Here is a 25,800-nt window from a genome sequence, read left to right as displayed (position 1 = left end):
GCAAAATTGATCAAAGAAATCGTGATAGGTTTTTTTTGTCCATATCACACAGCCCTAGTTGACAGGCAGGTAGGGAAGCCAATTAAAACACTCTGACCGAGCATTTTGATTGGACGAACATTTATTGGTCCTACGCCTTCCACAGAATATATAAATACAGATAAATACACTTAGACCACTTAACTTAATGATTGAAAATGAAGACGTTGTTTGACCTTGCATGCATGGAAACCTATTGTTGGAGACTCCCAAAACAATATTATGGCATAATAGGGGCACTTTAACTAAGAGTTCTCTTTAAAACATTCGCTCGGTATCTCACTATGGGAACGCCTCAGGCGTGACAGATCCTGGAAGCACCAATTACACCATGTCTGTCAGTTGACAGACCAATCACGACAGTGATGTGGGAGTCCTGCCTCCCTGATATATACTGCTGCTGGTGATCCCCACTTCATTCTTGATCTCTTCCCCATGAAGATCAAATCGGAAGCAGGACCCGTTCCTCGAAATAAATTTAAGTTCTTTTCGGTGTTATCAGGAGAAGATGCCACAAAACGCGTATCCGCGTTAGTCGACCCCAAAGGGTTAAGCTATTATTTAGGGACGAGCAGTTAAGGGACATCACCGAACGCAGCTATTTTTACTAACGAGTCTATTCACAGTTGCAGTGATTATTGCTTGTGGTATACAAAGGGAATTAATGTGTTACGGCGAATTCTCTTAGATAGTCCTCTCTAAATGGAACATCGTGGTGAGCTTAGCAGATATTTCTATTATGATGACCGTTAGTTCTGCAAGCAACGGAGCTAAAGCGACTTCACATTCATGTGTGTACGTGTCAATGATCTCCAAGGATTCTCACCCTTTGTGCATTGTATGACTAGGGTCGAGACACGCACAGGCGACACTCACGAACCCCAAGTGCTGTCCTGACTGTTCTCTCTTCCTGTCGAGGGTGCTAGAGAGAAGAGTGTGAGTTGCAGCCGTCAATAAAGGAGACCCCTGTCTTTCCCCGCAGCTCGCGGAGGAGACTAAACAGCCCCCTGCGTCATGCAGCTGGGGCGAGTATATGGATTAAGTCTACCCCGAACTGCCTGCACTCTTTGGATCCTTACCGGTTGAGAGAGAGGAGGATCATGATGATGATGAAGGAGGAGGAAGGAGAGGTAGAGGACCACAATTCTCCCACAAAATCCCTCAAGGCCAGGCAGCGCGTTAAGCAAAGGGTCACCTTCCCCAGCCCAGGCGGAGCTAGACTTGCTTGAAATGTGCCGGAGGGCAGCGGCGAAACGGTCTGTCGCAGCAGGTGGGCCAAGGAATGGAGAGAGATCTCTATGACGGCAAGAGACTGCCACCACTTGCTCCACCCAATAAACAGCTCATTCCAGTGAACCCTGCGTGCTTTTCAGAAATGAAACGTTTTTGGGATAAGCCTTTCTTACACAGGGTTCCTGTGAAAGGGTTTTCCCGGCTGGATGTTCAGAACATGGATGAGTTATAGGGATGTCAAATCCCCCTCCTGTTGAGCTGTCAGTGGCACATCATCTCAACCCTAACCGCAGGGCAGCCTTTTCCTCTGCCTCAGCCTCACTGCCAGGACGCACTGGGCTGCCTCAGTTTTTCAGAAAATCTATCGTTCTTCTGTTCTTCACCTCTCTCCTCACAGCTTATGGAGGACATGGGGAGGCAAATGGATGCTGGGGCACCAAGCCCAGCTCTCTGGGAAGATATCTGTGCTATTGCAGATCTCAGCCTGAGAACTTCTAGGGGTGCGGTCCAGAGCTGTGGTCGCAACATGGGCCTGGCAGTGGTGGGAGAGCGAGCTCTCTGGCTAGGACTCTCAGGGTTGTCAGACAGAGAAAAGGTGGACTTCTTGGATGCTCCAGTTGATCCCAAAGCCCTTTTTGGAGCATCAGTCACTGCAATGCGACAGAAGTGTGATCTAAGGAAACAAGAGGGCGAGGCTTTCCAAACTTGTCTCCCTCACAAGTTCATTGCTAGGACTCCTCATCTACCATGCCCTGGGTTTGAAGCCCCCCAGAAGAGTGGTCAGTCAGCCTTCAGGGCCCCCAGAAATGCTCTGCCTCAGCAGGCTGAGCTACAACCTAAGCCAGTTCAGCCGAGAGGAAAACCTTCCTTTGCAGCGATTTTAGCTAGACACCAGCCATCTAATCCTCAGGGAGCGAAGAAACAGCGGGCAACCTAATCCATCCTTATGTTCAAGACAAAGGGATGTGCAACAGCACTCACAGAGTATCTGTTGTTATTCTGAAAGAGAATGGTAATTTTCTCCCCCTCCCGCCAAAAGAAGGTGTAGGACACGAGAATTGTTCACAGAAAAAAAAAAGTTATCTTATGACCAGTTCAGTTGTGAACTTGGCACCAGTTCCCCCAGTGCCCCATAGAGAATTTCTCCCCCCTCTGTCCACGGGGCTACAATGGAGGGCAGAGCGTAGTTTTCAGATGGACATGTGTGGTGTGAAAATAATAAACTCACTCTCTGTGCATTCAGGGAGTGGGCAAGAGCACAGAAATGTTTAAAAATAAAAGCACACAAACAAAATTGTCCAGATGAGAGCTGCAGTCCCTAGCTCCGCTGCTAGATGGCGCCACCAGGTCACTAGTGAGTGAGAGCTGCAGCTGTCCCCTCATGCAGCGAGTTGGTGTGCATGTGCAGTACATCCCTGGGTTTTATTCACTGTAAGCCAGGGTTATCGCTGCAATTTGCTGTAAAACCTCTTTTCAAACACCTCAGAAAATACAAATTCAAAATGCTCTCACTCAAAAGTATTTAATTTTATTCATCCCAAAGATTGGTTTATGTCAGTCGAGGGCTTGCCTATCAGAGTGCAGCCTACGAGTTTTTGACAGTTCCTTTCGGGCTCTTATTAGCCCCGAGGGTGTTCGGCAAATGTGTCGAAGCAGCTCTGACTCCGCTAAGAATAGCGGGTCTGAGAGTGTCAGCTTATTTGGATGATTGTGCTCCGTCACAGCAGCAGGCAGAGATGGATACAATTTTTTTTGTCTCATTTAGAGAACTTGGGGTTCAAAATAAACAAGACAAAAAGTTGCTTGGTGCCCACACAGGAGATAATCTACTTGGGTCTCAGACTGAACTCAGTCCTGTTTCAAGCATTTCTAACAGAAGAGCGCATCATGTCTAGTCGCGGTTGCCTGTCCCTTTTTCAGAAAAGAAACAGAGTCCCATTCAGACTGTGCTTATGTCTTCTAGGGTTGATGGCCTCGGCAGTTGCTGTCATTCCTCTAGGATTGTTGCAAATGAGAGAGTTTCAGAACTGGGCTGCGGCACAGCGCTTGTGTCCAGATCGCTCTTTTCTCAAGTCAGAGACTCTGCTGGGGCCAGTTTCTTTGAGAAAGGTGATGACGACAGATGCGTCACTCACAGGTTGGCGTGCAGTGTGCGAGGGCAGGATAGCGAAAGGCAGATCATCTTGTTTCAGAGTGCATGCATAAACTTCCTAGAACTATTAACAGTTTTCTTGGCATTGAAACATTTTTTTGCAGTTCCTAAGGAACCATCACGTTTTGATCCGATCAGACAACACAATGGCGGTGGTGTACATAAATCGCCAGGGGGTACACGTGCCCCTCAGCTTCACAGTTTGGCTGTTTGTGTGGGGCATGAAGCATTTCCAGTCATTTCGGGCAATGCATGTCCCGGGAATAATGAATGCGAGGGCAGATGGACTCTCCACCCTCAGGTAGTGAGCCAGTTGTGGGAGCTGCCGTAGATCTCTTCGCCTCACACGAAAACACTCATTGCCCCCTATGCTTCTCTCTGGTGAGAGAAGGTGCACCTATGAGTGTGGATGCTCTAGCACACCCATGGCCAAACACACTGCTGTACGCGTTTCCTCCACTAAGTCTGATCAGGCTAACTCTAGGAAGGGAAAGAGAGTATGGTCACTCAGTAATACTGATCGCCCCGAACTGGCCAGGAAAGTTGTGGCTGGCAGAGATAATTCAACTCCTTTGCGACCAGCCCTGGCCTCTCCCGCTGTGCAAAGATCTCATCACACTTCTCTCCTTGCAGTTGTACAGGGAAGAGATATGCTGAGAATGAAGTGGAGACCACCAGCGGAGGTATATATCAGGGAGGCAGGACTCCCACATCACTATCGTGATTGGTCTGTCAACTGACAGACATGGTGTAATTGGTGCTTCCATGATCTGTCACGCCTGAGGCATTCCCATAGTGAGATACCTAACTCATGTTATCAGAGAACCGGGGTTATGTGACGTCAGTAACCTAGCGTTTTCCCTGAACAAACTAATTTGCTGCTTATTAATAGGAAGCAAGGTAGTTTAAGTTAGTTGCAAGGCATTAATATGTGCTTTATAAGTACTAATAAACAGCCAATATGCTAGTAATATGCATGTTAATAAGCAACTCGTTAATAGTAAGGACTGGTCTTTAAAGGGTACATCGGATGCAAAATTCACTTTTACATGGTGTTTGCATATAAATGTGTCTTAGCAGTGTGTGGACACAACCACCCTACAATGATAAAAATCCATTCACTCCTTTTTTTTAACCCTCAAAAAACCTAAACAGTCTCAATTATCAAGCCATTTTGATTTTCTGAGCAGTATGATGTCATACTGCTCATGCCTCGCCCACAACTACTGACGGACTGTCCCGTATTTGCATATTTCTGCCCTCAGCCAGTTGTACGCTGTCCATGCTCGAGCAGCACTGAAGCGATGGTTTCGGCACTGAGTCTATATTTGATGCCCTGCTCACGCAAACTTTCAAGACTTTAATAAAGTTTATAACTGACCAACTTCTAGAAACAAAGAAGTTGTCTTTGTAAAGAAATATGTAGTTTTGGAGTCTGTGACGCTGTACAAACGCCTCTAGTGTGAATACTCTCACGAGTCTGCAGCTGCAGTGACGATGAAGTGAATCTGACGCGCAGCTCAAGCTTGCGGTGTGAAACCCGAAATCAGAGCCACTGAGGATGCAGTGGAGTAGGGGTGGGCGATATGGCAAAAATATTATATCACGATTAATGATTTTATCTCAATTATTTGTCATCTTGGTTTTACTATTTTGCAAGTTGTCTGAGCAGTACAACCAAACTAATTTCCCTATTTTAAAAACAAAGCCTTACAAGGTAAAATATAAAATAAAAAAGAATGGCAGATATTTAGGGCAAAGTGGGTGAAGATAAAAATCTTTGTAATTATTTTATCTTTGTTATTAAAAAATAAGAACAAAGATACACATTACAAATACACATAATATACAAATAATACAAACAGTGCTTTATTTTTCAAGTGCAGTAGGTGTATTTAGCAACATTCAAGAAACTGAATTAACAAATATAAATATAAATATAAAACACTATATACACAATATTCTTCAGTTATACATTGATTCTTGTTAAAGCAACTGTATCAAATTTCTTCAGTCAAGAGCAGTGAGTGATTTTTCTCTTTGTGTTTTGTTGTTTTATTAACATTAAATAGACAGTTCACCCAAAAATTAAAATTCTGTCATCATTTACTCACTCTCAAGTTGTTTTAAATGTGAAGTTTCTTTCTTCTGTTGAACATAAATGTTATTTTGAAGAATGTGGGTAACCAAAAAGTTGCTGGTCCCCAGTGACTTCCATAGTATTTTTCCTACTATCAAAGTCAATGCGGACCAGCAACTGTTTGGTTATCCACATTCTTCGAAATATTTTCTTTTGTGTTCAGCACAAGAAAGAAATTAATGTAGGTTTGGGACAACCTGTATTTTGACAGAATTAGCGCAATCATACGCGAAAGATATGCAAATAATGTACTTTTGTGATTGCAAATAAGTGCAGTGTCCTGTGAATATAACTCTACCACTGAGCTAACATTTGATGTGATGAAAAATTTAAGGGGTCTGAATACTTTCCGTACCCACTGTATGTCGCGTTGTACAGTATATTGAGACGGAGGCGCCAGAACTGCATCTGATGTACACTGTAGCATGATACTCTGATATTTCTTTAAAAGCAGATCACAGAGATATTTTAATCGTCCACGATCAAAATCGTCATATCGCACACCCCTACAGTGGTTTTGTTTTTGATGGTAATGCGCCACCGAATACACAGTAACCGGAAGAGAGGGGTGGGGTGAGCAGTAGCTCATTATCATTAAAAGAGACATGCTCCGAAATGGCTCGCTGTGTACAATTATTTTTCACAACGTAAAAAGGGTGTTGTTTTTTGTTCAAGTTCGTTACTTCAAATGTAGATGCATGGCAAGTGTGCACAAATAGAGAGCGATGCGGTCGTGATGCGCATAAGGTGCAACATGCTCATTTTTTTCATTCGCCACAGCGAGATAAAAACATCTCAACTTTTCAGAGTGGCGCAAGCACACCGCAGATCATGTGACAAGAACCAACCAATCACCTTTCCGTAACAACATTGAAATCTCAGACAGGATGGAGGAACAGCTGATCATAGCTGTACATGGATAGCCATTTTTAAATAGGACTAAATTTAGTAGCAGAGCTACTGCAAGCGATTTTCAGTGCTGGAAATCCATTTATCCTTTGCTGAAACTTCCGCGTCATCATGGAGAGTGCAGGTCACGATTGCTTAGCAACGGCAGATGCCACGGGTGCACAGGCTCACAAGCTCCCAAGTGTTTTGGAAAGAAGGAGAAAGTGGTGCAACTAGCGTTTTCCACACGATTTTAGGCGCAACATGTGAACGGCCTCTTATGCGACCATTGAGGAATTTTAACTGTAGTGTTACAGACATTTCATGAATATCCTAAAGAATCATACCAACAAAATGGGCATCCCCTTTAAAATAATGTGTTACCGAAGTTCCTTACTGTTTCAGGAGGTAAAGTGACAGATGATTGTAGGCTGTACGTATAAATCCCTTTAGTCTTGGTGAGGTGCCTGAAACCACAAATACAGTATGCAGTCAATATGGCAGGTCTTATGGATATGAATTGTTTTTTGTGACTTTACTATCAATCAAGGAAGTTTAATTTGCTGTAACCATTAACACTAAATCATAGAAAACAAAACAAAAATTGTATTATACCAGTAAACTGCAAGCGATAAACACTCCTGGAAGTATCCATTCAATCACTGTCAACAATTGTATATCAAGTACACAGAAATGCACTCAAAATTCCCATCTTGCTGCTCTATAATATTAAATGAAAAGATTGATTCTCTCATTTTCAAACTTTGAAGTTCACTCCGCAATGCCAACTGATCAATCCGCGCTTCAGAAGATCCTACATTATGCTCATTCATAACATCAAAATGCTTTTAGAGAAATATCCAGTAATCCCCAGGAACATTTCTCAGGCCTCTTTCTCAACACTCATAGGGTTTTGCTCTGCACTAGAAAAAAACAAAGAACCAACAAATGGTGCTTTATTGTTACAGAGTTAGATTTTTTTTTTCTTCTTTAGAGCTTGAATATCACCACCTGTTTGACTAAGTACGTGTAAAGACAGCATTTGGATTTTTGACAGGAACTTTCTGGACTTTAAATAATGTTGTCATGGCATTTCAGTAAACATTTCAATTTGCTTCGGTAAACTGGCGCACAATGAGCGAAACCACCTGTATGGCAACTCCTGGACACAACAGAGTGTCAGAAGCACAAAAACTCAGCATGTTTTCCAGCCTTGAGAGCACGTCAAGCTCAGACTGGCCTGTGTCCAAGAGCTGCGAGGAGCATTTTTCAAACAGCTTCTTGAAGTAAGGTGACAATGACTCAAACCGATTCACTTTCAGTTGGTTTCTCATAGCAGCAAGCAAAAAAAGGCTGTACGTATTCACTTTCATGTGAATGAGGCAGGATTGCTAGTTGAGCACTGAGCGTTGAACGTTTAAGATAATTGCCGCGCTTTCATAATGATCTATCCGATAAAGCCTTACATATATCAAATAAACAAGCAGCAACACGTCAATTAAGACCACCCGAATTGCTTCGAAGTTCAAACCAGCAAATAGGCCAAAATTTTGATATAAACACACATACAGATGTAAACAGAAGACCAAAGAAAAGATCCATAATTTTTTGCCTTTGAATTCATTTGAACATTCAATTGGGAAAAAAAAGGAACCTTCTCGCAAAACTAATTAACATGCATGCTATGATAAGGTAATTAGTACTCGAGCCAGTTTCCTGATTAAGCATACTCTAATTGAGAGCATGCTGCTATTGAGAGGGAGGAAAAACTCTATTCCCTCGGAGGGCACTTAAACGATGTCCCTTTCACAAACACGTAAGCAGAGACAAAACAACTCTAAGGCTGGGACAAAATGCACATTAATTACCAATCAACAATATTGGCAACTACTCTATCCTTTCTCAAACATGTTTCTTCACTATTTACAATGCTTTTTAAAGAATATTTTCACAGTGTTCAGAACTTATTACTCTGATGTGTTGAAGTATAAATAAATAAATATCAATAATAATAAAATGATAAAACATTCTATTTACACCATGAGTCAAAAGTTTGGAATAATTTTTTTATGTCTTTGTAAAAAAGTTTCTTATGCTCAACAAGGCTGCATTTATTTTATCAAAAATATTCCATGTAAATATATTTTAAAATGTAATTAATTGTGATGGCAAAGCTCAATTTTTAGCAGCCATTACTCCAGTCTTCAGTGTCACATGATCCTATAAAAATGATTTCAATATGCTGATTTGGTTACATATATATATATATATATATATATATATATCTGGACCACAAAACCAATCTTGCTTTCGGCTTTCGGATGATGTATAAATCTCAATTTCGAAAAATTGACACTTAAGACTGGTTTTGTGGTCCAGGGTAACATATGAATAAAATATTTTAAAAAACATAGAAATCACATATATTTCTAACATATTTAATTCTAGCCATTCATCATATTTTCTTTATGGCCAGCGAAAATGTTGCCAGGACAACCTACAATGAAATTTTGGCCTGCAAAAAAAAAAAAAATCCTTATTGTTAAGCTTCGGCAGAAGATGGAATGGCAACAAATTTTCATGTAAATTCTTTTGTCAGGATAAATGATGGAGCCGAGATAATATCAAAGTCAAGAGCCAACAATGTGAAAAAGTAATGAATGTCTAACGACCAGTGAAGTTTATCTTTATTGTGTATATTTCTGTTATTTAGTGCAGCAACACTGCTTTCATTTCAGAAGTGCAAGACTGAGTACCAGAGAGGTTACAATGAGTAAATTCTGTACTGACTCTGTGAAAAACACTGGTGTGAAGGTCCCCACAGCCAGCTGAGTTCATAGATTAAAACATATGGCTGAGTTTCTCTACTTGTGCATGGCTTACATCTGTTGATCATGTGCATGTGTTTTTATGCCTTTCAAACATACACATTTGGACTTCAAAAATGTTGCTGTTAAATCTGATCATTTAAATGCCAAGGTGATGTTATCAAGCTGATGAACTTTTATCAACATTTTAAAAGTGACAGTCTTGAAAACATCAGATAAAATAGTATAAAATATTTAAAACATGCCATTGTTTTCCAGTAAAAGTGAGATTATGAATCTGTTTTATGGAGTCATATAACATAAGCTGCAATTTCCTGATATCAATGCAATATAAGTTATTTATAAATAAATACTATTTTATAGAAAATATTTTTCTGTCACATAAAAATAATAAAATATATAAAATAAATAAATAAAATGTATCAGATTAATTCATTTTTATGGGTAAAAATCTGAGTTAGTGGGTCAACTGGTCCAGAAGCAAATAAACTTTACTACTGAACCCTACCTCTTGCATATTACAGAACATGAGAAATCACAAGAAGACGACTGTATGCAGTTCTTATATGCTGCAGCTTTTCCGGTTGTTTCCTTTTGAACTGAATTAGAAATATGAATGGCAATTTTTGCAAAGAAAAAGTCTGGGAAGTATCTTTGCACATTATGTATGACATAAAGGTCTACAAATCCAGTGATTCTAATTCCTGGAAAGAGCAGCCTCCTATTGCTTAGGGATTCGCTGTAAATTTCAGTAATCCAAGCACTGGCTGCTGCTCTTCAGCTCTTCGGGGCTAGATCAGTGAGAAACTGATCCAACGAGCTGATCCCAGCTCAGCTGTCAACTTCACAGCTGGCATAAAGGGACTTGTGAGTATCACACCATTTGAACATTTAATCCAGCCTCTAATCCAATCCATTTGGATTTGCAATCCAATAAAAGGACAACCAGGATGACTAGGGCTATAAATCAACTATTTCAATGGTAACAAATCAGTGAGCTCTTACTGTACAGAGAGAGTCTTGATCATTAAAACATTTTTATCATGGATTCAAACTCTTTTCATTCAATTTTAGTACACTGTTTTGAATAGACATACACTTCCAGTCAAACATTTGGACACACCTGAATTAATTTAAATTTCCCATGATCTTAAACATATTTGATCTAAAGGCTCATGCTTAAATGATTTCAATTAGTTTAGCAGATAAATATCAATTATGCTACACATAAAAATAAATGCATTTTTATAATAAATTAGCAGACAGTGGAGGAAAAGCAGCGGTCAAATGTCCAGGATTAAAAGAAAAACTTTTATTTCATTTAAAAAGCATCCCAGCTGGAATCTAAACAAAGGGTGGTAAATTTGAAGATTCTTAAATAAGTTATCATTTTTGGTCACTATAATGCCATACTTCCATTAGTGTTTTTTTTTTTTATTATTATTTTAAAATATTAAAAATAAATAAAGTGTATAAGTAAATAAATAATTAAATAATTTGTAAATATGTGTCAAACTTTTGACTGGTAGTAAATATATATATATATATATATATATATATATATATAACAAATAGATGTGTCCAAACTTCTGACTGGCACTGTATAATATAAATATAATATGATGAAATATAAATATAATATAAATATATAAATAAATATAATATGATAAAATATAAAATGGCACTTTCATTGTCAATTTAATTTAAATTTAAGTCCATCTACACATTTGCAGCAAAAAAAAAAAATCTGTTTAAATTCACTGGGACAGATATTTAAAAAGTAAAAAAAGTGACAACTTCCAGTCAACTATAATAATTAACTATAATTTTTAACTGCCTTCAAATATGCAAATGATAAAGTACTTGGTTTCCTCGGTGTGACTTTGGTGTGACAACAACAAGCTATAATTAACTCTAAACAACGTATTGCCGCACATTGACAGCGTCCAGAGTTGCCGTAGAAACACGAAGCTGGCTGCATCCTCAACCTAAGCCATCCAGTGTCTGGCCAACAGCCTGCCTTTCCAGTCAGGCAACCCAGCATGAACGCCACACGGTAAAGAGGGACAACAGCTGCCCGAACACGCAGCAAGACACGGGACGCAGCAACCTCTATCCCACGTTATGATCCAGACATCACAACTTCATGCATTATTCGGCAGGCTGTCTATAACCTCTACGATTCTCAGATTACAGTATCTCAGCGAAGTAATATGTTAATAACCTTTCTGTGCCATAACCACCACACACATCTGAGTCATCATGCTCTTTTGCAAGATTGCGAGTAAATCTGAAAATACCAGTTCTAGAATGCAAAATTTGCATGCTTTTCCTGTAATAAAATGACGAAGCAACATTTTGCACAAATCTATTTTTGGGAAACTTTATATGAAAAATTTTTGAATGGAGGCACAAGATTTGCATTTTTCTCTACAGGTAGTTGGTAAGCACAGTAGTGAAATAACGTGAGAAATAACTCAGGCTCTCCTGCCATTGAGTGCCAAGGCCAAAAAGTTGCAAAGAAAAGTTCAGCCAGTGCTTTTAATCCAGAGGTCCATTTCTGCATAAATGAGCACACAAACTCCACTGCCTGTTCAAACGGTCTCTTTCTCTCTCCTTCCCTCCTTCTCTTTGTCTCTCCCTCTCAGGCAGCTCATGACAACGGCCCAGCAGCAGCACTGTTTGATCTCCAGTGTTTTCCTTAATCTGGGTTGTCAAGGTTCGCTTGTTGGAGGCTGTTTACTTTACTTCTGCTACAAAAAAAAAAAAAAAGCATTCTATTTTTTTTTTTTGTCTTCTCCTTCCCTCAGACAATGACTAATCCAAAGAACTGAGCCGTACCAACGCTGGGTGTTAAAGCTGCTGCTGCTTCCTTTTTTAAAGTGCGATCTTAAAATACGTTTAAAAGTTACATTTATGAGAATCGATAAGAAAAAATGGCAATGGTAAATAATACAATTAATGTTTAGCAAATTCAGTTTGTACCTTTTTTATTACACACATAGTAATAATAATATACCTTCACACACAAATGCAAAAAGCAAAATTTCTTATTCCTTGCCATTTCCAAAATTTAAAAAAGCTGCATTAAATGATTTACATGTGGATCCATTTAGTGTGTGTGTTTATGCAAATGTATAACATTGTAATGTATGTAAAAAAAAATTTTTATTTATGGCTATGTATCTATGGTACATTTTTCTGTTTGTTTCATTTGTAAATGTTAAAAAAACAACCAAATATATAAAAATGTAATATATATATATATATATATATATATATATATAAACTATGAATGTCATTTTTGACTGTACATAATACATTGGTATTTTCACTCTTCTCATCTCTCTTTGTGGTGTTCTTGATAAACTGCAGATGTCTTATTTATGCATACACGACTTTTTCAACCACACGCCATGTGACTTGTCTAAACTTTTCCAGCGACATCTATAGTCTGTTCTGTTGATGTATTGTGGTGTGTAGATGTCTTTGTGTTAAACACCAGATACCATATGATAAAAATTCCTTTGCGAAAATATGTTTTGTTTTGTTTTGTTTTTCCCCACTGATGTCTTATATATATATATATATATATATTTAAAAAGAGAGATGAACAATAATGGGACCAAATATAGTATTATGTGAAGAAAACTTAAGGTCAATTATAAATAAATGTAAAGTGTTAAAAGTTAAACTGTCATTTTACGAAAAGAAAAGTGCTACTTTTATTCTGTTCAAGTGCACAAGGACTGCACCAGTTTAAAAGTTTCTGTCCTCCACTTTTTGTAACTTTTGCTAGACTTTTATGATTGTATCTATAGTAAATGTATTTATCCATTTGTTACTTATCTCAAACTCCGAAAGTACAAGCAGTAAGGCACATTTAACTCTGAGATTTGTTAGAACACAATTATGGTGACAGCAAATTTCACTAGAACTACACTTAGGCTGTGTCTCAAACCCTGAGACATGACAACATTTATGGAATTGAAAGGCGCGTTCGAACGGTCGGTATCCGTGATGCTCAAAAATGCTGTCTAGCTAGGTAGCTTACTAGGTTTTGAAACACAGCCGACTCTTGCTGAAGTATCTCTTAATTCTGAAAGCTGCTGCTCTCAACTCCGTAGCCCAACCGGATGATACACTGCAATTAACTTTTTTAATGCACGGAAACATTTTTGCGATATTCTGAACAGTTTTCGTACGCATTAATAATGTTGTATTTAATTCCAAACGAAGGGATGCACCAGTATACGTTTTTTTGTGGTCTAGGGAACACGTGGGGAAAAGTCCCCTATACAACACTGTATCACCGAAAGAAATCTCGGCTCGCAAACATTTACGCCGTCAGCGATTTCAATACATCGTTTTTACGCGTCACGCCACGCCAGAGCTGTCACACATATGTAGCGATACAATGTTGTTTCTACAAAAAAAAAAAAATGAACAGCGTAACAACTTGCTAGCCACAGAGCTAACTTCTGAAAAAGTACTTGAAGACTGAAAATAAAATTCATCCCCCGGGCAGCAGTTATTAGACACGCGACCGATAATGCTGTTTGTTAATTTGCTTATTACACCGTTAAAAACAATAAGGCAACAATTAGATAACAAAGACAAACTGTCCATATGTCCTAAAATGTTGCAGAATGCTAGAGGAGAATGAACTTACCGGGGTTTGACAGAGACGCGACAGACGCGGAAATTTGTGCGCGATAACAAATTCAACTCTTCACGCGATCTTGTATGTCATGAGCGCGTGCTTTAAAACGTACTGTAAATAACCAACAAATATATCACTCCGCCAGCGGCACTAACTTCAGCTGCAAACACTGTACTGGGAACAACGCCGCCGTTTCGAGCCCGGTTTACACCGCCTTTCTCCACGGAGCTGCTTCGGATGATATTACACTTTATTGCGTGTTGTACACACACAGAAAAGAGAGAGAATCGCGGATTTGGATGTTGTTATTTTGTTGAGTTGTACGCCCGTGACGTCACATCCACCTGTTGGGTAAACAACACTCATGCAGATCTTTGCGCTGCAAAACAAAAGTGTGTCAAAAAGTCACACTTTTTTGTTGTTCTTTGTTTTTTTTGTTACCAGACGACGCATGACTAATTTTTATTTGCTAGTTAGTTTGGTAATTGCAACTGATGTAAAACTGTCTTCTTTTCCTAGAAATTGTCCAATGAAGCAAGACAAGGTGGGGGTGAAAGTTCAGGAGAAGGACAACCCATAAGAAAGGAAGTGCAGTTAGTGTGAGGATTTAATAGTAGTAGAAATCTGCATACAAAGTGAAAGCCCAGTAACCACTCAGTGCTTATAACCAGATTTAGGCTGAATTCACAGTTCACATAATAGTATAATATTCATAATATAATATTCACTTAACTTTCCTTGGCCTAATAAATAAGGGTAGTTCACATATGTAAAACATGGAGATTTTACATGTATTTAAAAGGGAAAGTGTTTTATATATATATATATATATATATATATACTGTATATATATATATATATATAAAAACACATATTTATAGAGATAGATAGATAGATAGATAGATAGATAGAACTTTTCCCAAAAGGTCATTTTCAGAAAAATCTGTATGCAGTGAACTAGTTATTGTAGGTGTGAAGTGAACCAATTACTGAAATAAATGAACTTTTCCACGACATTCTAATTATATATATATATACTGTATATATATATATATATATAAAAACACATATTTATAGAGATAGATAGATAGATAGATAGATAGATAGAACTTTTCCCAAAAGGTCATTTTCAGAAAAATCTGTATGCAGTGAACTAGTTATTGTAGGTGTGAAGTGAACCTATAATATATATAATTAGAATAAAGAGAAAGTATAATCATTGGTCGCTTGAATAAGCTGGTTACTGTTCCGTGTGAACAGCATTAATCTAAAATCTTGGAATAAGGGAGAGTCTGGCTGTCCTTGATCAAGGACTGAAATGCACAGTTCAAGCAACTGTGAAAGACGGTGCATCTTTTTGGGCCCAAGTTGATGAGTTTCACGGATTTAGAGCGCCATCCCCTGGACTATTGTGTCTCCTGCAGACATGAGGAGCTGAATTTATAACCTTATACTTATTTATCACCCTAAATCCTAGTACATCCCTACCACTTTATTTTATTTTATTCTATTCCTATTCTATTTATATCACACCTGTACATACAATTTATTCTTTTTTTGTGGTTTATATTTATGCATGTGTATTTTATTCACATCTTATTTTTATTATCTGTGTGTTGTTGTTGTCTCTTGTGTACTGGAAGCTTGTGACACTATAACAAATTCCTTGTATGTGCAAACATACTTGGCAATAAAGCTCTACAAAAAGTTATTGAGTTTTGTCATAAAATAAATTCAATATATACAAATAAGTCTGCTAAAAATAGTTGCTAAAGATAAAAAAATAAATACAAAATTATTATAGTGAAAGTAATAACAGGTCATTTAAGTTAATTAACAGTTAAAAAGTATGAATTATCAAATTATTTGTAAACCTGTTATCATAAAATAATTGATCCAGTGAATTATGTATTAATTCTAAAATTTACTGTGATTGTCTCCCAGCACTCAAGACCAATAAAAACACTTCAACCACATGTCAACTAGAATATGTGAATCTAAATATAGACTTAAAATAGCAAAATATGTACACATGTTCAGCTAAGGTGCCTATAGCTTAATTCACACTAGCCCGTCTAAAATATGTTTTAAAATCGTTTTGTATTAAATTTATTGATGGAATAACATTTCTGGTCATCTTAGGAATTCTCCAAAAATCCTTGTACCTCCATAAACACTGTTTTGACATGTGACAAAGAGATGCATTGCAATGCTTTTGTCCCTGGACATATTGCTCAGTGTGAAATCTAGGGGCGTCAAGGGGCGTCACTGGCCTATATTCTTATCCAGAAAAACTGCACGCCTGCAGGCATGAGACGGATACATCAATCACAGACACACCCATAATGGAGATATACTCCATTTTGACTTATTTTTCTGCTTCGTGTCCACTGCCGCTAACCAAGAATACTTTCAAGAAAGTGGCAGACATCTACTGATATATGTAAAAGCAACATTAAAAACCTCATCAAGATAATTATTTTAAAAGAGGTCAAAAAGTGTGCAAATGACGCATACATTTTTTGGTCAATTTGGTAAAATAAAAATATTACCTTAATATTAGTACAGTCTGTCATGAATTTACAAACATTATTTCTGGTGACCCTACAGTATATCATAACACAGATAAAAAAAAATTTGCACACTTTTATCATCTGACTATGTAACTTTAATGTCAGGTTTTAAAGAGACGTTGTTTGTGTGAATTTTATCTTTTTTCTAAAATTAGATGATAATGAATAGATCATATAATATTCTCCTTGAGGTCAAAGGGTCACCACTGTAATAAAACACAACTCATCAGTAATTGGCTGAAGAACTTTATTACAGGAAAATCCAAGCCATTTGTGCGAGGCTGACATGTTTGTTTCTCAAAAGGAAACCAATAGCAATGTTATTTGGATTGTGTTGGCATCATGTAGATTTGGCTTGTCTGATGCTCTGTGGACTTGGTCTTGTTGTAATAAAGTGGCATTCTAAAAAAATAATTGAGGATAACTATTTGTTATGTAACATTTTCTCAATATGCACTCATGCTCAAAAAGGGAGTAATTAGAGTTGTGTTAATTAGGTAATTAAGCAAATGAAACGAGACGACTCTGTTCTTCTTAAGTCTGGCTCGAAAACGTTATCCGTCCCTGCAGCTCAAATTACATTTGGATACAAAAGGAACAATAGCTGATATTTGCCTATTGTATAAAAAACAAAGACCCCTTTATCTCGGTCTGACATGACACAGGTGGGACAATTTCACATAATTTCACTACGAACTTTTGAAAATAAGATGATTTTTATCTATACTTAATAAGAATGCAGAGCACATGTAACACCACAGAGAAGACCAGAAACAAAGAACATTTTAAGCTAAAATTGATATGCATATACAATATGGGAAAGTGTGTATTTATACTTATACTGTAACCAGTCATCTACCTTTTTTTTAATTTAGTTCGTTGAATGAGGGAGTAAATATATCATGTCATACTGCTGCCACTGTTATGATAGTTGTGAAGAATGTGAACTACTCAAAGTAGCAGTTACGTTCATTCCGACATTGACCACTAGGTGGAGCCAAATATCAATACAAAAAAACACTTGTGACGACAGCAGTGACGGATAATTTGGAACTACACAATTAGAGTGTGCGTCCGTTTTTGTTGTTATTGTTGAGTAAATGTGGTCATACATATGTATAATTTGTAACGAATTCTTTCATTAATCCTCATCTTCCGTTGAGATTGACTTGTTCTAAATCCATCTACAATGCACCCGGAAAGAATTCCCAGCACTTCACTTTTTGTTATGTGACAGCCTTATTCCAAAATGGATTAAATTCATTATTTTCCTCAATTCTACAAACAATACCCCATAATGACAATGTGAATGAAATTTGAATGATTGGCAGGCAATTCAGCTTATAAAAGCAAAGTGGGAGTTTGTTTTAAAACAAAGGATACAGTATGGCATTTCTATGAAAATAATGTTCGCTGACATCCATCTTAAGAAAACAAACTTGCGTGGCTATGTTCGCCCTCAAGTAATGTGCTCAAGTTTCATTTAGAGTATGTTCCAGTAATATGGAAAATAAGAAGCAAGACAATTTGTTAGGCATTCTGCGTCCATGCTCTCTTACATGTCCTTTAGCTGACTCACAATACAACTGTAGTGAGAAGAATTACTTTTTTGTGGCATTTCTATTTAAAAAAATTCACTTTTTTTAACTTTCTATTCATCAAAGAATTATGGTCATGGTTTCCACAAAAATATTAAGCAGGAAAACTGTTTTGAACATTGATAATAAGAAATGTTTCTTGACCATGTTATGTTACAGCCTTATTCCAAAATGGATTAAATTCATTATTTTCCTCAATTCTACAAACAATACCCCATAATGACAATGTGAAAGTCTTTGAAATCTTTGCAAACGCACACACACACACACACACACACACACACACACAAGTCTTTTTGAGTATGATGCTACAAGCTTGGCACATCTATTTTTGGGCAGTTTCTCCCATTCTTCTTTGCAGGACCTCTCAAACTCCATCAGGTTGGATGGGGCGTGTCGGTGCACAGCCATTTTCAGATCTCTCCATAGATGATCAATCGGGTTCAAGTTTGGGCTCTGGCTGGGCCACTCGAGGACATTCACGGAGTTCTCCCGGCCGTAGCCACTCCTTTGTTATCTTGGCTGTCTGCTTACGGTCGTTGTCCTGTTGGAAGATGAACCTTTGCCTCAGTCTGAGGTCCAGAGCGCTCTGGAGCAGGTTTTCTTCAAGGACGTCTCTGTACATTGCTGCATTCATCTTTCCCTCCATCCTGACTAGTCTCCCAGTTCCTGCCGCTGGAAAACATCCCCAAAGCATGATGCTGCCACCTCCATGCTTCACTGTAGGGATGGTATTGACCAGGTGATGAGCGGTGCCTGGTTTCCTCCATACATGACGCTTGCCATTCAGGCTAAAGAGTTCAATCTTTGTTTCATCAGACCAGAGAATTTTGTTTCTCATGGTCTTAGAGTCCTTCAGGTGCCTTTTGGCAAACTCCAGGCAGGCCGTCATGTGCCTTTCACTGAGGAGTGGCTTCTGTCTGGCCACTCTTCCATACAGGCCGGATTGGTGGAGTGCTGCAGAGATGGTTGTTCTTCTGGAAGGTTCTCCTCGCTCCACAGAAAAACACTGGAGCTCTGTCAGGGAGACCATTGGGTTCTTAGTTACCTCCCTGACTAAGGCCCTTCTCCACCGATCGCTCAGTTTGGCCGGGTGGCCCACTCTAGGAAGAGTCCTGGTGGTTCCAAACTTCTTCCATTTACGGATGATGGAGGCCACTGTGCTCATTGGGACCTTCAATGCTGCAGAATTTTTTCTGTACCCTTCCCCAGATCTGTGCCTCGATACAATACTGTCTCGGCGGTCTGCAGACAATTCCTTGGACTTCATGGCTTGGTTTGTGCTCTGACATGCACTGTTAACTGTGGGACCTTATATAGACAGGTGTGTGCCTTTCCAAATCATGTCCAATCAATTGAATTTAACACAGGTGGACTCCAATCAAGTTGTAGAAACATCTCAAGGATGATTAGTGGAAACAGGTTGCACCTGAGCTCAATTTTGAGTGTCATGGCAAAGACTGTGTATAATTATGTCGACCGACATGTGATTTTTATTTGTTTTAATAAATTTGCAAAGATTTCAAACAATCTTCTTTCACGTTGTCATTATGGGGTATTGTTTGTAGAATTTTGAGTTTCACGTTGTCATTATGTGGTATTGTTTGTAGAATTTTGAGGAAAATAATGAATTTAATCCATTTTGGAATAAGGCTGTAACATAAAATATTGAAAACGTGAAGCGCTGTGAATACTTTCCGGATGCACTGTAGGTGGAATTTTTTGCTTAATTGCCTGACCATATCTAAACACTAGAGGACGCTATTCATCACAAAACTGACCGGGGCTGCTTCTGGCCAGGAAATGAAAATACCATCGATTCACTGGAAATTTGTTAAGATAGAGAACTTCTCTTATGTCCCCGTGTTACTTTAGCGGGCTTTCTTTCAATAATATTTTCAGGTTGGGTGATTTTATCAGGTCAGCAGCGGGCTTACTGACAGCTATCAGTCACGATTGCACTTCAGCACCACGGACAGCGCTTCCTTGCCTTAAATGCTTAAATGACACACCAGAGCGAAACTGCATGGACGACCACCAAGGACTATGTTTTAAGACTGAAGTAAATGTAGATGTAAATACTCAGGTGTACATCCACTAAAAATCACATTGGCACCAGTTTGTTAAACGTTGCAAAATTGAAGTTAGCTCTGAGAAAAGCTCTAAACTGCCGCTTGGTTTGACATTTTGTATCTAAAGCAATAGCATTCAGACATTTAAAACGTCACTTAAGTCTCCAAATATTTAATTTAATTTCATTCAGTGTTGCAATTATCATCACAAACTCTTTTATTGCATGTCTAAAGGAAATGTATGCATCCATTTGGTTCTTTAACACCTTTTAAAAATCTAATAATATACAAGTAACTAATAGAGAGTGGAATAACATGCGGAGACAGTCACATTTTAAAAATAAAAATGTTTAATAGCGGTAAAAATATTAAAACCACAAACCTTCTCAAATGGCATTGTTTTTATGAGCTATAGATATTTATAGCTCATATCACATGCATCTGCAACAACATTTTTATACTTTTATTGTTATGATTTTTTTAGTAGGCCTACTGCTAAAATATTTTTATTTTTAGAATTGCTACAGATACATATATAGGCCTATACAAACAACTGTATGTTGTACATAGATTTATATATAAAGTTGTATATATAGATATCCACCCATTAAGCGTTACTGAAGTCATCGAGTTTACAGCTGATTGGCCCGCGTTAGCGAACGTTTTAAGATGACGTGCAGCTTCGGTGTAGACAGCCTCAAGCCGTTGCGGCGCGACGCGTCGCGAGGCGTCAACGGCCGCCTCCAGTGTAGACTCGGTGTCAGAATCGCACCGCTCTCCCTTAAGACGGACCCACCCTTGCTGTCACCGGAGGTTCCCTTTATACTCCCCTTTCACCCCCCCCCCCCAAAACAAGAACGCACTAGACAAGACGGCTACGTGCTCCGCCGCGACCTCCACAATAGACTGGATGCGCACGTATGTAGGCTGGTATTTATTCAAAAATGATGTTTCGATGAAGTGTCTTGGGTTGTTTTCGGCCTACGCGACCGCGATCGGATCAGTGGAGACGGATACGTGTTTATTATTGTGTAATACACGTCGTTTTTCTTCGACAAATAATGGATTACCCAGCATCTGGTTTGAAGAATGAAGAACCGTACGACGCTGATATGATCGAAACGATGCACGTGATGTCTTGGATCTCCAAAAGGCTCGAGGTATGGTCATATAAAAGACTCTACTGATCGTTAACGGCTGATATTTTGTACATCAAACTGGGAGACCAGGACTGCTTAATGTCGGATTACAAAGCCCAGCCTGGGTTGTGCTTGCACAGATGGCGAACACAAGTGATCCAGGGGGAAGCAACCCCTCGCTCCAGAATTATGCCATCACTGCGTCTGCGGTCAAACTGGCGTCTTTGGGTCTCATCACCTGCATCAGCCTGCTCGGGAATACCGTGCTCTCCGTGCTGGTGCTGAAAGACAGCTCGCTCCACAAGGCTCCATATTACTTCCTCCTCGACCTGTGCGTGGCAGACATCATCCGCTCGGCCGTGTGCTTCCCGTTCGTGATGATCTCCATCAACAGCGGCTCCGTATGGAGCTACAGCATCATCAGCTGCAAGATCATCGCGTTCGTGGCCGTCTTGTTCTGCTTCCACATCGCGTTTCTCCTGTTCTGCGTCAGCGTAACGCGCTACATGGCCATCGCGCACCACCGGTTCTACTCCAAAAGCATGACGCTATGGACATGCGTCGCGGTGATATGTATGGTGTGGACGCTCTCGGTCGCCATGGCGTTTCCCCCAGTCTTCGACGTCGGGACCTACAAATTTATCCGCGAGGAAGAGCAGTGCATATTCGAGCACAGATACGTGAAAGCCAACGACACGCTGGGCTTCATGCTCATGCTGGCCGTGATTGTGGCCACTACGCACGTCGTGTATGTCAAAATGCTATGTTTTGTTTACGACCACCGTAAAATGAAACCCGCGCAGCTGGTTCCGGCTATCAGCCAGAACTGGACCTTCCACGGACCGGGCGCGACGGGCCAGGCCGCTGCTAACTGGATCGCGGGGTTTGGACGCGGCCCGACGCCGCCGACGTTAGTGGGCATCAGGCAGGTGTCACACAATGCCAACCGGAGGCTGCTCGTGCTGGACGAGTTCAAGATGGAGAAACGGATAGGAAAGATGTACTACATGATCACGCTGGCGTTTCTGCTGTTCTGGGCGCCCTACATCGTCTCGTGCTACATCCGGGTGTTTGTGAAGGGAAACGCGCTTCCTCAGGTGTACCTGACCGCGGCCGTGTGGTTAACGTTCGCCCAGGCGGGGGCGAATCCCATCATATGTTTCATATTCAATAAGGAGCTGAGAATGAGGTTCAGAGCTTGTTTGCCGTGTTGCCTGACTACTCAAACACCCATGGAGCCCTACTGCGTGATTTGAAGTGTCTCTGCCTGCTTGTCAAACATACAGTGGCCCCAAAACGTATAGAAGAGACCTAGGAGTGTTCAAACCTATCTCCGGTTTTTAATATTCCCATATTTGTCTGCTTCAAATTAAAGCCGTGTATGATTCTAATACTTCTTCACAAAAAGTGCTGCTTTAACAAGCCACCCTATACTGGGAATGTAACATTAATTGAAAACAGTAACTCACTCACTTACACACACACACACACACATACATAAAACATAGACAACTGTTCTGTCAAAATTGTTTTGCCTTATATATATTTTATATTTTAAAAGGTTTATAAGGCAAAGACATTTTTTAATTAATGCCACTTGATATTTTGCTATCTAATGCAATGGTGTTCATTCATATTTCTGTGTCCTGATACTTTTTGGAGCCACTGTAGCATGTGACATTTTCCTTCATTCAGAGGTGAAATCTCAGATCTGTTCCAGTGTTGCATATCAGAAGATCCACAAACACATTTATGCAATCCACATATCGATGTAAATAATGTAAAAAGATGATTTATTTATATTCTGGAGCTCTTTATAACTGATATGTAATATATTTGCTATGACTTTTTGTGTGAACAAAATGGCCAGTGGCTTTTTACTATCACATGGACTAAATGTGAATAAACCAAGTCCCTCTCACAGTCCCTTTAAATTGTTACTGGAAATTTGTTTTCAATGGACACAAGCAAATTTGATGGGTCTGTGTTGAGGAGACTGATTTGTATTTTAATTAAAATAAATTATTATAAATGCACTGTGTTGGTGTGCTAAAGCAGTACAATAATCAAATGCAAAAGCAAATGCAAGCAAAAGGCCAACGAGGCATTAAAAGAAGGGGATTTTGTTGTCGTGTCAGACTAAACTGATGTAAAACATCTGGCTTTTGTACATATTTCACTAAGCCTCCATCTCATTACTTGCTCTTAGATGTTGTAGAGTGGGGGGGGGGCATGAGACATAATGTGATGTTTCAGACACACTCATTCAGTGAGAAATTTTTGGCTGCGTTTCCATCCCCCCACCCTTCCTACAGGCAGTTATATAATACAGAGCCCTTTTTTCCTGAACCTAACCTCAGCACAACTCCAGCTCTACATTAATGTGATCTGGTGCATTGCACTGACAGAATGAATGCAGGCCACTAGAGATGTGAAATAAGATTATTTATCTTCAATAAATGTAAACAGGGCATCCTGGGTAGCTGCTTTCTATGTAAAAGCTGGGAAAACCTGAAGAGGGAAAATATTTCTGGTTAAAACAGACAAGAGACAAGACCATAGCCACCATAAATATTGAAGGTGACATGGTGTCCATAATATTTAGGCTAGCAGTCAACCAAAACTTTTCTTTCTACAGTTTATTCTGAAATTTTTACTCTAGATCCCCCCACTTCTGGGTATGTGGTTGCTTAAAGAATTTTAAGACATTAAGAATTTTTAAAGGAAGCGTTCACCCAAAAAAAAAAAAAAAAAATTGCTAGAAAATGTACTTACTCTCAGGCCATACAAAATGTGGATGAGTTTGTTTCTTCATCGGAACAGATTTGGAGAAATTAAGCATTACATCACTTGCTCACCAATGGATGTGGTGAATGGGTGCTGTCAAAATGAGCAATTAAACAGCTGATGAAAGCATCACAATAATCCACAAGTAATCCAGTCCATCAATTAACATCTTGCGAAGTGAAAAGCTGCATGTTTGTAATAAACAAATCTATCATTAAGTTGTTGTAACGTTAAACTGTTGCTTTCAGCCAGAATCAAGTCCATAATCCATAATAACACTTTCTCCAGTGAAAAAGTCCATCCCCTGTTGTCTTCTCACATCAAAATCCACCAACATATCTGTTTAGAACTGTTTTCGCTTGTAAACAGTGCTTGATCTGTGCATATTTTTCTCATAATTCAGAGATTACTTTTTCACTGCACAAAGCAATATTATGGATAGATGACTTGTATTTTAGCCGGAAACAGCGGTTTGAAGTTAAAAAATGTCTTAATGATGAATTTCTTTATTAGAAACATGCAGGTTTTCAAATTTTGTTAAATTGATGGATTGGAGTCATGTGGATTACTTGTGGATTATTGTGATGTTTTTATCAGCTGTTGGACTTTTCATTCTGATGGCACCCTTTCACTGTGATGTAACGCTTAATTTCTCCAAATCTGTTCCGATGAAGAAACAAACTCATCTACATCTTGGATGGCCTGAGGGAGAGTACATTTTCAGCAAATATTCATTTTTGGGTTAACTATTCATTTAACAGGAGAACGTTGTCACCAAAAAAAAAATGAAAATCTGTCATCATTTAAAAGTTAAACAAGTTTGAAATGACATGAGGGTGTGTATATCTTTTTGAGAACTATCCCTTTAAACCTTCCCTCACAGAGCCTTTCTGATCATCCTTACACGAAATTCTAATTTAGAAACGCAAACTTCTCATTTCACAGAAAGAAACTGCATTATTGACCCCTTTTGTGATCATTCTGCATCTGTAGCAATATAATGAAAAGCTCCATCAGCTAATTGGAGTGTTTTATTTGAACGGCCTTTGTCATCTATGTGAGGCCCATAGAAGAGACAGAAATAGGCCACAATCTGCTGAGCTGTTAACACTACCATATTATATACAGTGTTGGGGAGTAACTAGTTACATGTAACGGAATTACGTAATTTAATTGATTACAAAGGGGGTTACATCTGATTTTTTCACACACACTCCCACATACAGATTTAATTGAGTTCTTCCATAAATTGCAGTGACTGCTCTAAACACCCATGTTTCAGAAGTTTATAACATGCTTGTCCGATAGGGTTTTATGTATATGCTTTATTTTTTTTAAGATTGACTATTTTTTTCTATGGCATTGTTAGATTCCAGTGTTTCCTGTCATAGCTATGCAAAGATTTGATTTCAAAAACAGCATCATAGCTATTAAAATATTTCTTGTTATGATTTTAAATATGTATTTAACCACAGAATGATTTTAAAGTAAGTCTGATTTTGTGGTGGCTGTGCTTCAAAGGGGACATCGGATGCCCATTTTCCACAAGTTGGTATGATTCTTTAGGGTATTCTTGAAATGGTCTCAGTGGTCGTGTAAAACAACACCCTTTTTACCTTGTCAAACACAGCACTGTTCACAGCGACTCGTTTTAGTGCATATCTCTTTACATGCTAATGAGCTCTGCT

At 38.9% G+C, this 25,800-nt stretch overlaps 2 protein-coding genes across 7 annotated transcripts in view; one reads left to right on the top strand and one right to left on the bottom strand.

Moving 5' to 3' along the window:
* Positions 1-14,045, bottom strand: part of LOC107680700 (forkhead box protein P1-B-like) — a 220,939-nt gene extending 206,894 nt beyond the window's left edge. For 5 of the 6 annotated variants that reach the window (XM_016476714.1, XM_016476713.1, XM_016476722.1 and 2 more), the window contains exons 1-2: positions 13,953-14,045; positions 6,850-6,919 (exon numbers count right to left, since the gene is read on the bottom strand). The gene's annotated coding sequence lies outside the window, so the exon portion shown is untranslated. The remainder of the gene's footprint in view (positions 1-6,849; positions 6,920-13,952) is intronic. The other variant, XM_016476721.1, reaches the window with a different exon arrangement.
* Positions 14,046-20,872: 6,827 nt separating this feature from the next.
* Positions 20,873-22,813, top strand: LOC107680727 (probable G-protein coupled receptor 173). The gene has a single exon (XM_016476763.1). The coding sequence runs from the start codon at positions 21,466-21,468 to the stop codon at positions 22,579-22,581; it is 1,116 nt and encodes a 371-aa protein (XP_016332249.1). The 5' UTR covers positions 20,873-21,465; the 3' UTR covers positions 22,582-22,813.
* The last annotated feature ends 2,987 nt before the right edge of the window (positions 22,814-25,800 follow it).

Source organism: Sinocyclocheilus anshuiensis, unplaced genomic scaffold (genome assembly GCF_001515605.1).
Source record: "Sinocyclocheilus anshuiensis isolate Anshui unplaced genomic scaffold, SAMN03320099.WGS_v1.1 scaffold396, whole genome shotgun sequence".
NCBI classification, from domain to species: Eukaryota; Metazoa; Chordata; class Actinopteri; order Cypriniformes; family Cyprinidae; genus Sinocyclocheilus; species Sinocyclocheilus anshuiensis.
Note: the sequence above shows the minus strand (reverse complement) of the source record. Positions and strands in the feature narration are given on the sequence as shown.